This window comes from Arabidopsis lyrata (genome assembly GCF_000004255.2).
Source record: "Arabidopsis lyrata subsp. lyrata unplaced genomic scaffold ARALYscaffold_4, whole genome shotgun sequence".
NCBI lineage: Eukaryota > Viridiplantae > Streptophyta > Magnoliopsida > Brassicales > Brassicaceae > Arabidopsis > Arabidopsis lyrata.
In genome coordinates this window covers 1,654,132-1,669,037 of record NW_003302552.1, presented here as the reverse complement: position 1 = coordinate 1,669,037, position 14,906 = coordinate 1,654,132, and the positions used below count along the sequence as shown (strand labels likewise).

The window sequence follows — 14,906 nt, the reverse complement described above, 5'->3', positions numbered from 1 at the left end:
GCCAAATAAAAGGGAACCGCGTGGTACGTACGGGCTGACGCATAGCTGCTACGGTCATGACAATAAATTGCCTAATCACAGCAACATGCCAACGTGGCTCAGACATATGAGTCCCACTTGTCTGCCCAAAACTAGCCAAAGATTACGTGTTCATGGTCCCTCATGTCCCCTGTCTCGGTCTAACCATAACAAACCGAGCCCACTTTTATGTCCACGTGGAATTTCGCTGACGTTGGCTTTCTCCTTCTTGCCACTATAAATACAACCTCATACTCGTCGAGTTTTTTACATCTCCTCATCATCAAACAAAGTCTAATATTATCCCTTACAACAAACCATTTTAATCATGACCGTTGATCTACCTCTGCGATCTCCGATGAACTACTCACCGTCCGATAAGGACGTGAAGGCTCTGAGGTTCATTGAGGAGATGATACGTAACGTCGATTTCGTTCAGAATAAAGTCATTAGAGAGATACTTCGTCGCAACTCGGAGACTGAGTACCTGAAACGGTTTGGTCTCAAGGGATTCACTGACCGGAAAGCATTTAAGACCAAAGTTCCGGTGGTTACCTACGATGATCTTAAACCGGAGATTCAACGTATAGCCAATGGTGACCGGTCTATGATCTTGTCATCACACCCCATCACCGAGTTCCTCACAAGGTATATATACACTTAACCCAAAATGTAAATTATCTTAGTTTTATGTTATATATGTATACTTAATTATTAATGTTAACTTAACATACTAATTTATAATTGTGGATTAATATTTTTGTAACCAGCTCTGGGACATCAGCTGGTGAAAGGAAGTTGATGCCCACCATTGAAGAAGACATGGACCGACGTCAGCTTTTATACAGTCTTCTCATGCCTGTGATGAATCTGTAAGTTACATTTCCCTTTTTGTACTTCTACTTTGCAGTTAATTTCTATCTTATCTTGTAGTAATAATTAAAAGTTACGTTCCAAGATTATTACATATATATATATATATATATATATATATATATATATATATATATATGTATTTAACCCTAACTCCTAAAATTGAAATTTTAACTCTAAAATCTAACTAACAAAATACATTTTAAAGGATTCAATGAAATTTTCTTAGAGTTTCGTAGATCTTTTGTTTTATCCAGGTATCCTTTAATATGTTCATTTCCTTTTATTTGCAATAATTAACCAAATTATTAAAGATATAATCTTATGGACTAACTTTTATTTCAAAACATTGAATTTTCTTTTGTTACAGCTACGTGCCCGGATTAGACAAAGGCAAGGCTCTATATTTTTTGTTCGTGAAGACGGAATCGAAGACACCCGGTGGATTACCGGCACGTCCGGTTCTCACGAGTTATTACAAAAGCGAACAATTCAAGAGACGTCCTTACGATCCGTACAACGTGTACACGAGCCCTAACGAAGCCATTCTTTGTCCCGACTCGTCCCAAAGCATGTACACTCAGATGCTTTGTGGTCTCCTTATGCGTCACGAAGTCCTCCGTCTCGGTGCCGTCTTCGCTTCCGGTCTCCTCCGAGCCATAGGGTTCCTTCAAACCAATTGGAAAGAACTCGCCAACGATATCTCCACCGGTACCCTAAGTTCAAGAATCTCTGATCCGGCTATTAAAGAGAGCATGTCCAAGATCTTGACCAAACCGGACCAAGAACTGGCTGATTTCATAACTTCGGTATGTGGTCAAGACAATAATTGGGAAGGTATTATTACTAAGATTTGGCCTAACACTAAGTACCTTGACGTCATCGTTACTGGAGCCATGGCTCAGTATATCCCGATGCTTGAGTACTATAGCGGCGGGTTACCGATGGCTTGCACGATGTATGCATCTTCCGAGAGTTACTTTGGGATCAACTTGAAACCAATGTGTAAACCTTCTGAGGTTTCTTACACCATTATGCCAAACATGGCCTACTTCGAGTTTCTCCCTCATGAAGTCCCAACCGGAAAATCCGAACTTGTAGAGCTAGCTGATGTCGAGGTTGGGAAAGAGTACGAGCTTGTGATCACAACCTATGCAGGGCTTAACCGTTATAGAGTTGGTGATATTCTTCAGGTGACTGGATTCTACAATTCCGCTCCACAGTTCAAGTTTGTGCGGAGGAAAAACGTTTTGCTTAGCATTGAGTCGGATAAAACCGATGAAGCTGAGCTCCAAAAGGCGGTTGAGAATGCATCGGTGTTACTTGGAGAGCAAGGAAATCGCGTGATCGAGTACACAAGCTACGCAGAGACAAAGACTATACCTGGCCATTATGTCATCTACTGGGAGCTTCTAGTGAAGGATCAAACCAATCCACCAAATGACGAGGTCATGGCTCGGTGCTGCTTGGAAATGGAGGAGTCGTTGAACTCTGTGTATAGACAAAGTCGGGTTGCGGATAAGTCGATAGGGCCACTCGAGATACGTGTGGTGAAGAATGGAACGTTCGAGGAGCTCATGGACTATGCCATCTCGAGAGGAGCCTCGATCAACCAGTACAAGGTGCCGCGGTGTGTGAGTTTCACGCCAATAATGGAGCTGCTTGACTCAAGGGTTGTATCTACACACTTCAGTCCAGCTTTGCCACATTGGTCACCAGAACGCCGTTGTTGAGAAGTTTTTGTTTTGGTTTAGGGTTTGTGAGTCGTACAATAAGTTCGGTGTACGGATGTTTACCCGATCAATGTTAATTTTCGTCACTCTCTCCTTCCTTTGTCTGAATTCTAAGTAATAAATAATTGAAGTAACGTAATTTGGAAGAAATTGATTCACATTAGTCTGAAACCTTTTTAATTGAAGGTTAAAGAAATATGGATGGTGAGGATATATATCAAAATATACTACAAATAGTGGTGGATCAACACAGTCATCTCTTACTAATAAAAGATGCTCATTGAGGCTTCTCAATGTGTCCACGTCAGCAGTATAACATTTGGTATTAAGCTGCCACGTCAGCGATTTAGCTTTAATTAGATTCTAAAAATTGTACCAAAGTAGCCACATCATCAACTTTTTAAGACTAAAATTAGGGTATTCACTTCTTAACAACGACTAAGTGCTCCTTCTCTTAGAGATGATAACGTCTCTAAAAGTTGAAACGACTCAACTTCCTCACCTCCTCTTTTTACGAGTAAGTGTTCCACATCTATAACGCAGCTCTCCACGTCTCCGCTATGGATATCATCGTCCCACCAATGCAATCGAATCATCACCCAAGGTTTATCTCCAAATCTTATATGATTTGACCGAGTTACAAAAACAAGCGAATTTGCAGATAAAGGGAGAGAATTACTGATTGCTCGAGTAATTACCTGATACACTAAACCGCAATGTAGTATATACGGAGTCGATCCACAAGAACCAATGGTACACTAAAGATTTCCGAGACTCGTTCTTAGCTAAAGCGGAAAGGTTGTTTTGTTTGGGTTTTCAGATTGTAAAATAAAAATGCAAATAAATTAAACGATTTAACTTCAAGATTAAAGACATTGGGCATTAGGGTATTTCAGAGATCAATAAACAACGGAAACATGAGACAAGGAATTCAATAGTTACGAACCGTTGAACATGAACACAACTAGACTAATTCTCTTTCAAGACATTAATCACTAAATTTGACTACTCGATTACTAAACTTTCGCATGTAATTTCCTAGTCAAATTCGCATTAGCAAACAAGTTCATTAAGTTCACAATGCGTCCTAACGTCAACTTTCGTTGGCTAGAAATACATTGCTCAATTCACATTCTTTCAGGCATTCTATCGAACACTTTTGATGCATAGAAAAACCTAGAATCTACAACAGGGTGATCAATCCTATTCTAGCATTAAGGACATGTGAATCAAAGAACCTAGAGAATAAGAACTCCTAATAACAATCAATCCATTTAATCCATTGAATCTCCTAATGAGAACCCTAAAACCCAATTGGAGAACTACTCACACATAGCAATAAAAACAACGCAAATAGATATGAAAGAAAACATGATTGAATTGATAAATAAAGAACAAGGGTTTAGAAATCTTCTCCAAATTGTCAAAGAGGATGAATCTCTAGAATCCCAAAAAGCTTACAAAAAGAAGTCTCAAAAGTTGCAGAAAAAAAGAACGTGTCGAGAAAAAAATAGGTTTCTCTGGGTTTTTATACCCAAGTACAGAAAAAGGCAAATAAACCCGGTTAAGGAAAACCGGTCTGGTCGTCGAAAAGGGTGGATCGATCGATCTCCACCTGGGATCGATCGATCCCGAGCTGCTGGAATGAACACGTCTTGACGGATGAGGGTTGGATCGATCGATCCCCAGCTCCTGGTGATCTCTTGTACCGTTTCTCCATTGTTTTAGCTCCAAATAGGCTCAATCACGCACAAGATGCTCCGAATCCAGCTCGAGCACCTATAACCTGCAAAGGACTCAAGACACAATCGAAAAGACGCAAAAGACAGACTTTGACACGATAAATGACTCAAAACACGGACTAAATCAAGACTCGAAACCGTTAAAAACGCAACACATCAATTACACCTGATTCAAAGAGGCTATATTTCAGGGAGGACTTTAAGTGTTTCGGATATATATTTCTTTTCAGATGTTTAGCTCGAAAAAATTGGCTTCTCTGTAACGGTGTATGGTAAGAAGGATTCTCTTTAAGTCTTACAAATTATGGAAAAGCCTGTCTTTTTGTTTAACTAAAAGCTTTAGGTTTTGCTTTTTGTTACAGAGACATCAGAGGATTAGGATCAGAGCATAGTCAAACAAAGCATAGGAGATTTTAAATTGGCTTACAGATTTTGATTGGGTATGTTTCTATGTTCTGCTACATCATCTGATCATTCATGATCAATTTGATCATTTCCAGTATCACGATTTGATTAATCTGTTTTTCTATTAACCTTTGACTCACTTTTTCTTTTTTTGATCAAAAATCTTCAACGCACTTTTTTTGACAAGCTTGTGTGATTTATGATTCGTAATTTACAGAAAGATAAGTGAGTGAGTCGAAGCACTTAAGCATTAGCTATTGAAAATTTGAAATATCAAAATGTACTGAAGAGTCTTACCCTGTCAATAAGTTTCGTATCACCAATATCCTCCTCACTATACAATTGTTCTCTTCTTCTAGAAGCGTAAATTAGAAGGGAACGTGTTGTTGATTAAAGGAGGAATTATAAAAACTAACTAAAGCTATGTTGCGTTTGGTAATTTTTTAAACATATATTTCCTAAAACAATTTTAGTTTCATATCATGAAAAAGTAGTGGTCACAGGGGAAAAATCTGGAATTGGTTAAATTCAAAAATAAGTTTCATATAGTTCATGTTTGATGGTCATGTTAGATTTGAAATCATGTTTCACGCAAAGATGATATGGATACAAGTCTTTTTAATGCCGTAACACCAATGTGAAGAAGTGTATAGGCTAACACAACAGTTCCCAAAAAATAGACATCCACTACAAGACTTGGGTTTAAAAATCATATGGTTTATCTTCTTTCACTGGTTTTACAGGAAATGCTATATCGTCTCATTGTTTAAAAACTTTATAGCTATTTAGACCTTTTTACTACTCTATGTTTAAAATGTCAATCAAACATGTAAACTAGATTGGAATGTGTACAAACTATATATAATCCCACGTACGTATAGATAAATTCTTATACGTTTGCAAATTTGAATTATTTGCTACTTTCATTTTGCACCTCACAATTTCTTTGAATTATATATATCACATTCACCAAAGCTTGCAAAAAAATTGCTCAGACAAAAGAAAATCAGTGGCTACATGTTCACTCAAGCCACAGATCAACTTCCCACCAAAAAGAAGTGAAAGGAATCCGAGCAAAAATGTGTATGAAGTTGGTGGAGAAGAAGAGAACTTCAAGACTGGTAAATGGGTCCGAAGAAATTTTGTTTCTTTATGGAATCTTAAGTTCATATCCTTGTGGCCAACCTTTGTTTCAAGCTCAATTTAAAACTCAACCCACGCGTAGCGTGGTCTAACCCCTAGTTCAGCTGAAAGTTAAACATCTCGATTTTTGGGACTATTCATGGGGGAGTGGTACGTTTTCTTTACCTCCAAGTATTTACACTTGTGAAAGCTTAGTATGCTTAAAGCTATGTAAGGTAACCATGTCTAGTGTCAAGTCTGTTTCTTTACCTTCTCTCAAAGTTCTCAAGCTAAGTATAGTTAATTTCGCCGACCATTTGGGTCTAGAAACACTGATCTCACGCTGCGCTGCTCTCGAAACCTTAGTTATAAGTTTCTTTGATCGCTTAGAAGTTTTACGAGTGTGTTTTCAATCTCTACTGAGCTTCAGTCATGTTGCTCCCACGCGTTTCTTTACTCATGATGCGCACAAGGATTTTCCTGAATAAGATCTATCAATTGTAATTGATGCTCCCAGGCTTGAGTATTAGAATCTCAGTTATCATCAGACTGCAAGTTTCATAATAAAAAATCTTGGTTCCTTTGTTGCCGTGGATATTAATATTGTGTTTAACTTGTGTTTCGGCTTTGATCCAAGAGATACACCGCGTAATTTTCTCGTTGGGATCTCTCGCGTCAAAAATATGACCATCTCTTCCCAAACCCTTGAGGTAACCGATATTGAATTGGATATTTGAATGCTTAACTTAATCTTATATCGCTATGTAAACAACATTCCTCAGGACTGGATCTCTTTTGAGCAATTATGTAAACTAGACACTTTTACCACAAATAATTGGCAAACTAGGTACTTTTTTTATATATTGGAAGAATGAGTACTTTTCTATTTTCTCTCTAATAAAGCTTCCTCTCTAATACAGCTTTTAGTAATAGACTAAAATACCATTATGTTGTTTTGTTGTATTTACCTAATAAGACAAAAAGACATATAGATGTGATATTAATTGAGCCAAACCAAGACCAACCCAATAATGTTTTCATCTTCTAATTGTTTATGGGGTTTATAATTTAGAAATTTACAAATCAATATAATTTGTAATTGTTTATGGGCTTTCTAATTGTTTATGTATACATATTGTGTTATAAAAACTTAAGAATTTCTAAAAACAAGGTGTACGACTTTAGTTTGTAATATAGTGTACAAGTCTCTGTACACAACCTATGCTATGTAAAAGGCATAGTAGCTATTAATAAGAAAACCGCTTGGTTTTTCCAAGTAATAAAAATAAACGAAGTAAAAAATATATTATGGTTCAGAATCTTGCAAGTAAGAGAGGATTTGTGTTTATAAGGACGATTAGATTTTATAAAAAAAATTGTTATAGTTTAGATTTAGAAAATAAATGTAGTTAAAATGATTGTTTTGATTTTATAAGGAATGAATTTTTTTTTTTTTTTTTTTGACAGCAGGAATGGATTAAGGATTTTATGTTCAAAATTACATATTTTTATTAAGTGGCAGGTTCTCATGAGTTACTAAACTAATTCTATAAAAAGACATGGTGTACAATATTAGTTTACTAGTCTGATGTACCCAATGCACACAACGAACATAAGTGGTGTACATACCTTCAAGTTATATACAAATGCTAGTGTACATATATTGTTTACATGTGTGAAATGTTAAGACACGGTGTCCATTTAGTGTACAAACTATGTGTACACCTATATTGTATAACTCAACAATTGTTAACAAAACTGTCTACAAATTTGGTTTACACAGTGCATACAGTGTACATATACGGTGTACATACATTTACATTACGTACACCTACAACTTGAACATATATTGTGTCTATTTCAATGTATATTTCAGAAAAGGTGTACAGACATAGTGTACTTAATTTAACAATTTGTACACTTGTAAAGTATACACATTAAACCCATTATGTACACCGTATATGTACACCTATAAGTGGTGTACTTACCTTCAAGTTATATACAAATGCTAGTGTACAGATATTGTTTATATGTGTGAAATGTTAAGACACGGTGTCCATGTAGTGTACAAACTATGTGTACACCTACATAGTATAACTCAACAATTGTTAACAAAACTGTGTACAAATTTGGTTTACACAGTGCATACAGTGTACATATACGGTGTACATACATTTACGTTACATACACCTACAACTTGAATATATATTGTGTCTATTTCAATGTATATTTCAGAAAAGATGTACAGACATAGTGTACTTAATTTAACAATTTGTACACCTGTAAAGTATACACATTAAATCCATTAATCGTTTAAAGCAAAGAAAAAATGGGCCAACAAACTAATGTAAATTAGAATCTCTTTAGGCCAAATAAATCAAATCATTTTAAATGGGCTATGAAAATAATATTAGACCCATTATCACTAAATATGGACCCACCTCAAAAATACTTTCTCACAACAAAGAAGGATATAATTGTAATTGACACCTATTTTGTTTTTTACCATATTACACAAACTTCTCTATCTCACAAACCCTCCAAAAAGTGTCTATTCCTCAGTTTTTTTTAAAAAACTACCTAATTCTCAAATATCTTTTGAAAAAGTACCTACTTTTCTAAAAAGCCCTTAATTTAAAGCTGTTGACAAAAAAAAAAGTTTTCCCTCATAGTTTTTTTTTTTTTTTTTTTATTCTTGCAGTTCATCTATGACTGTTTAAGATGTGAACCACTACCCTTATTCCGTAACCTATCTTTCTTACGTGTTATGTTCTCTGACTACAGCTCCCAAATCTAAATTAAAATCCCTTGTCTTGGTTAGGATTTTTCACTGAACTTTGTTATAATGCAAATGGTGAAAATATCATAAACTCAACTTGTCTTGGTTCACTCGCTATGTTTTCTTGTAGTGTTTGTCTGAGCTTCATTTGGCTTTTATTCTCATATAAAATGCTTTTCTCCGGGCACTCTGGCATAATTTTCATTTTTTTTACTAGTTTCTGGTGTGCCTAGACAATTGAGGATTCCTCTTAAGTCTAAGGTAAAGGATTCCTTTAGCTTACTTAACTACAGTTAGCGTCCCAAATTAAACAGCTCTGCAAATCAAGATGAGTAGAGTTGGGTTGTTAATTCTATTACGTGTAATGCCTTTTCTTCCTCAAAGACATATGGAATGTCCTAATTAAGACCTCGCAGAGAAGAAACTGATTGACGTCCACTTGTTTGCATTAAAGACCTTCTATACTAAGAAAAAATGTCACTCATGCATCAATCTACCATTTACGGAAGCAGAGGATCAATGTGGTCCATAATCAACACTCCATTCCAACGACCATGCTCTTCAAGCTCATATATAGACAGAGAAATCACTGCAAGACGAGAGAAAACGATTTCGCAACCTTATACAACTTTGGATATAATGATCTCACTTCATGTGACCTGCCAATTTGAAAAATAATAAGAGCTTCAAAAAAGCAGCAGCTCATGCACGAGCTATTTTATGATCCGCCATGATCAAACACTATCGGATACTTGTGAATATCGAGATCAACATTAGCAAGGAGATAACTAATCCTCACATATCGGAAACGAATCAAATATTGAATTTCCAAGCGTCGATTTTAGTGACGAACACTTAATTTGAAATCAAAAACTTACTTCATTAAAAATGAAAAGGGTACATATCAAAAGAGCACAAAATCACATGCCCATTGCTTTCACCTAACTCCAATCATCGTCTCTATCTTCTTCTCCTTATCCCTTCTCAATCTCATTCTGAATCTGAATAATCTAAATTTGAATAATCTGATTCTGATTCTTTTTTCTTCACAAATGGAGCATTGAATGGCTTGAGTATTTTTAAATCGTTAACATTAAGATCTTCTACGTGGTCTACAAAGGTGTAAACGCTACAAAAGGCTTCACCAAAACCTTGGATTTCAACACGTTGGAGAGTGTTCTTTTCGGGATTGAAGTAGAAAACATAAAACGGTTGTCCAGGAGTATACTCACACATCGAAAAAACTATTTCACCGAAAGCAGTGGCTGGAGCAACGGAAACGTGACGACGACGGAAGAATATATCATCGGTCCAAGTGTAGGCATATTCCGACCATTCCTGTTTCTCCATATCCTCCAGAACCCACACATGCAAATCATTAATGGCATCAGCTTCGACATAATTCTTCTTACGATAACCAAACGATTGATAGTCGACATCATCCTCGAAATAAATCACAGCTAATTTACCCTTATAATTTATCAATCTACAAAACCCTTCTATCTCAAAAAAAGTGAATGTTTCAGACCTAATATCAAAGCAAACTATCACATAATCAGACTCTACATCATGATCATGATTAAGCCAAAAGCTCGTGTCACCTAAGTAATACTAGACCCCATTGATGGTTATCCCTTCACTCGCAATTTCATGCCCCAAGGAAAATTTTATGGTTCTCCACTTCATATTTCCAGTTCCTACGGTAAGAATTTTATGATTATGATCGCAACCAGATTGATAAGCCATGAACAGTACCTTGAATTGCTTGTCAATCGGTTCAAACACCAAAAAGCTATACGTTTTTCTGTAACGTTTTAGATAAGGTAAGATTGCATACTCTCCTGTGTTGGGGTTACATATCACAGGTCTATCGTCGTCCGAATCACCATTTAAATAGATCAAACCAGAAGCGTAACCATATTGAAAATATCGTTGGTCTTTATTATGACCGATCCGCATATTGTTTGGAGGGAACTTCACATGAAATTCGGCGGCTGGTACAAGAGACGACGACTTCTCATATGGATTCTGAAGCTGAGGCAATGAGAAGAACCTCCACACACCGTCTTCTATGGTGGCGAATAAGAGGCGCGGCTTAGCCGAGGACCTGGTCAAGAACAACTCTTTGAAATATGGACTATCTAGCACTGACGCCCATAGCTTCGACACGCAATGAAACCTAGCGACTGACTTTAAAGGCAATCTCGACAATATCTCCTGGATGAGATCAATCGATATGGGAGATGATGAATTCATGATTTGCGATTGAACGTAGAAAGAGATCTGTGTTAAAAACTTATATTTAAGACCTAGAGAAACCTAGCTATATAGATATATATATATATATAATAAAGAGACCTAATTTAACGTCCGAGTCGGTCAATTGCTCTATGAGATTATATTTTCGATTTTGTAGTCGGTTAAGAAGAACAATTATGGCCTAATTTAACGTCCGAGTCGGTCAATTGGTCTATGAGATTATGTATTTTGGTTTGTAGTGGTTTACTTGTACAGTTCTAGTTAATTTGTTCCGGTTTTGTCAATTAACTAGGTTTTGACCCGCGGTACACCGTGGGGTTATTATTTATTTAAAAATTTATTTTTTGGTTTTGATCAATGTATTTATGTTTAGTATTGTTGTTTTTTTTTTTTCATCTTACAAAATAATGGTGGTCGGTTGTGTGTAAAATTAAATACCCACACAACCGTGTACACCGCAGGTTTAATATTATATTAATTCTATTTTTTAATAAATTAATAATTGGTAGTGTATAATTTTGAATGTTGTTTGTGTTCTTAGATAATTTTGTAGAATGGTTGGGATGAAATATTTTGAGTTGTAAGTTATGATATTAATAGTTATAATATTTGTTTGTCTATTTCACGGTCTTACATAATAATTATATTTCTTTTATATAAATAGTATAATTTGTTTAATTCGGTATACCGTCACTAATGGTCATGAGTCAGGATACAGTATAAACATAGAGTGTGTAATGAAACATCACTTCGATTTTCTATTAGTATAAGTGTTTTAGATGAAAATATTATTTTGTTCTTAATATTAATATAAAGTTGAAGATTAATATTTTTTAGTTGATATGAGTTGAAAATAAAAGATTTATATAAACTTATAGTTTTTTGGTTGATAGATTGAAAATATAGGTAGTTTATATCATCTAATCTTAATATTAAGATCATAATCAAAAAATTAAATACACAAATTAACAATATAATCAAAATCTTAAATACACTGAAAGGCCAAAACAAATAATGAAGGCCCAATAACTGAAATAGAGTGCAGCCCATTCTAATCCAGCTTTAACAAAAAAAAAAACATTTCAGACAACAAAAAAAACATTTCAGCCATCATATTAATTTCCGTATTCGAGTTGATGAATTCCGATGAAGTTGCCTTAAATTTGAATTGGTTGTAAATTAGAATCGTGACCAAAACTTAACAATTATATATTCGATGGACAATCTGATGCTGTAATATGATGGCTGCAATTCAAGTGTTTCTCATGCAAAGTTTTAAGAAAATTATGAATCTGTTTGAGTTCTTAAGTATATACCAAATTTAATGTTTTGGTAACCAAGTTTTCTTATTTGTCTCAGATTGAAGATGATTGATGAAGATATTCAATATTGAAGAACTCAAAAACTCTGCATAACAAAGACAAAAAAAGGAAGAGAAGGTAAGAGTTCAGACTCTAATTTAGTACATCATTTAAATCTAACCAGCAGGTCATAGTATGGAACTTAATAAGACACTATATTTCATAGGAACCGTCTTTGAACAATCGATATGGGATTATTGATCAAGAGAGTCTGCGGTTTCTGGTAGCACAAAGAAAATGTTAGTTTTCACTATGATGTAAATGATAGTTAATTTAGTGACTTGTGACCTCTAGAAGTTCATGTAATGTTTTGCATCTAATTGAAAAGGAAATTAGAAAATAGTTGCATATCTGCGTGATTGTTGTTGAATTACTTCAATAATAAGTAAAGACACCTTCCTTATACAAAGTCTGAGAGTTAAAGTAAGTAAAAGAAAGAATAACAATTAACTGGCTATTGAAATGTGTCGCTGCTCCTTTATTTAGACAAGTCAAGCACTGAATCTGTAGATGAACTGGAAATTGAAAACATTAACTATTCCACGTGACCTTTTCCCAACTTGTTTGTTTCTGTTAATGGGAAGAATATTGTTAGTTTACTGGCATGTCTGTGTATTTTGTGGGTTTTGCAAACCCTGAAGCAAATATTAAGTAAGAGAAAGTAAAAGGAAACATACCTATTTATTTGGATGAAAGAGAAATCATTGAAAACCATTATCAGTTGATATTCTGGAAAACTTCTTTAAAAACAACATTTGTTGTTTGTTTTTGAATCTTCCCTTCTTTACCTAGAATAAGAATTTTCAAACCTTTCTTAGAAGTGACCCTTGATAGAGCAACATAGAGTTGCCCATGAGAAAAAACTGGCTTCGGTAAATAGAAATTGTCTTCCTCTCATATTGTAAACAGTCATCCTGTTTCACAGTTACAATTTGAAACTTTGGAACACTCTCACGGAAGGTGAGTGAAAGACCATCAGAAGGCAAACTGTTGCATAACACAGTATAGAAATAAATATTTGGATTCTAAAAACAAGTGTATATATAAAAACTACATAACCAAAAATGATAAAAAAAAAAAAACAAAGAAAACAGACCGATTGACAAATGTTTGAACTTCAGGGAAAGGTGGATTGATGTGAACTTGAGATGCATCAAAAGAGTTAGACAAACTTTGTACTCCCATATACACGAATAAATAGCACAATTAGTTAAGTAAAGTACTTTAATAATATGTGAGTTACATCAAGAAAGTGAAGAATAGACCAATACCTTTGAAAGACTTAATCTTTGCAAATCTTAGTACACAGATAACCATTCTTCCATCAGCAGATTCACATGCATTAAAAACATTCTGAGCGAATGTTCCCCACAAAGTACAAGACATTCTCTCATCACTACAGCAAAGACTATATCAGTTTTTTTCAAAACAATAAGTATAAAAGGGCTAAACTTTAGAGAATTCATATATGATAAACTTACGTGTCATCCCTTAATTCAAAGTCAATCTTATTTGTAGGTTTGTTATTAGCCTCTAGAGTCTCAAGTTCACCGATATTAACCACTTGACCCATAACATCTACAAAGACAATAAGACAATGATAACCAATCATATATACTAAACGATAATGAAGATCTTTAATGAATATAACTGTGCTGAAACAAATAAGAAATTGGCATCCAACCAAGATGTGAGGATTTAATTCACCAGTCTGAATATCAGAGAATCTGGCTAATGAAAGGTAGCTAGAGTCACTAACAGGATCACACCGGATGACCTGTGTCCCAGTAACAAAGGACATCTTATATAGATGACCAGTAGGGCGGAATTGACCTGATGCATGGTTAAGAGCAAAGGTTTCTATAAACCTCCACTCATTGACTGGCAAGTTGTTCACATACTTGCTCACCAAGTCCTTCTTTACTGATGCATGAATCTTAACACCCTATGACAGACGAAAACGACATAATTAGAATGATCATCCACTACAAGAAAACAGTCGATTACCGACTACAGCTTCCGACTATTAATGTAGTCGCCAATTTTACCGACTATTATGTCACTATTTTACGACTATTTAACGACTAAAGAAAAGTAGTCGTAAGTTAGTCGCCAAAGAGCGACGAAAACAGGTTGTCAGTAATGTAGTGGCTATTTGGCGACGATTTACCGACTAATAAGTAGAATATATATTATAGTCGTATATTAGTCGCTAATTTAGCGACTATTTTCCGACAGTATATATTAGTCGCTAGTTTGGCGACTACATTACGACTCTTTCGGCGAGTCGTAAATTAGTCGCCAATTTGTCGTATTTTACAGTTAAGAAACACGTTTTTTTCGTTTGTGGTAGGTGTACCGGTTTTTTGGCGACTACAACTTTTAGTCGCCAATTAGTCGCCCAAAAATTGTCTATATAAAAGAAAACAGCACTCACTCTCTTCACTCATCTCCTCTCTCTTCCTTCACATAAGAAAAAAAAACGAATTCGAAAAAAAAAAACGAATTTGGAATAAACACTTTTCAAAAAATTAGTTTCTTTATATTTTATTGGTAATGACGGGAAATTACAATTATGGCGGTAATGGTGGTTATCGGGAGTGGATGTACAAGC

At 35.1% G+C, this 14,906-nt stretch overlaps 2 protein-coding genes and 1 pseudogene across 2 annotated transcripts; 2 read left to right on the top strand and 1 right to left on the bottom strand.

Annotated features, from left to right (window-relative positions):
* The first annotated feature begins 277 nt into the window (after window positions 1-277).
* LOC9314732 (indole-3-acetic acid-amido synthetase GH3.3) lies at window positions 278-2,774 on the top strand. Its single transcript, XM_002880440.2, has 3 exons — window positions 278-666; window positions 789-890; window positions 1,262-2,774. The coding sequence occupies exons 1-3, from the start codon at window positions 347-349 to the stop codon at window positions 2,622-2,624; spliced, it is 1,785 nt and encodes a 594-aa protein (XP_002880486.1). The 5' UTR covers window positions 278-346; the 3' UTR covers window positions 2,625-2,774.
* Window positions 2,775-5,896: 3,122 nt separating this feature from the next.
* LOC110229039 lies at window positions 5,897-6,674 on the top strand (annotated as a pseudogene).
* Window positions 6,675-8,593: 1,919 nt separating this feature from the next.
* Window positions 8,594-10,969, bottom strand: LOC110228956 (F-box protein At2g23160). Its single transcript, XM_021027421.1, has one exon. It carries the CDS (start codon window positions 10,926-10,928, stop codon window positions 10,284-10,286), a length of 645 nt encoding a protein of 214 aa, XP_020883080.1. The 5' UTR covers window positions 10,929-10,969; the 3' UTR covers window positions 8,594-10,283.
* Between the last annotated feature and the right edge of the window lie 3,937 nt (window positions 10,970-14,906).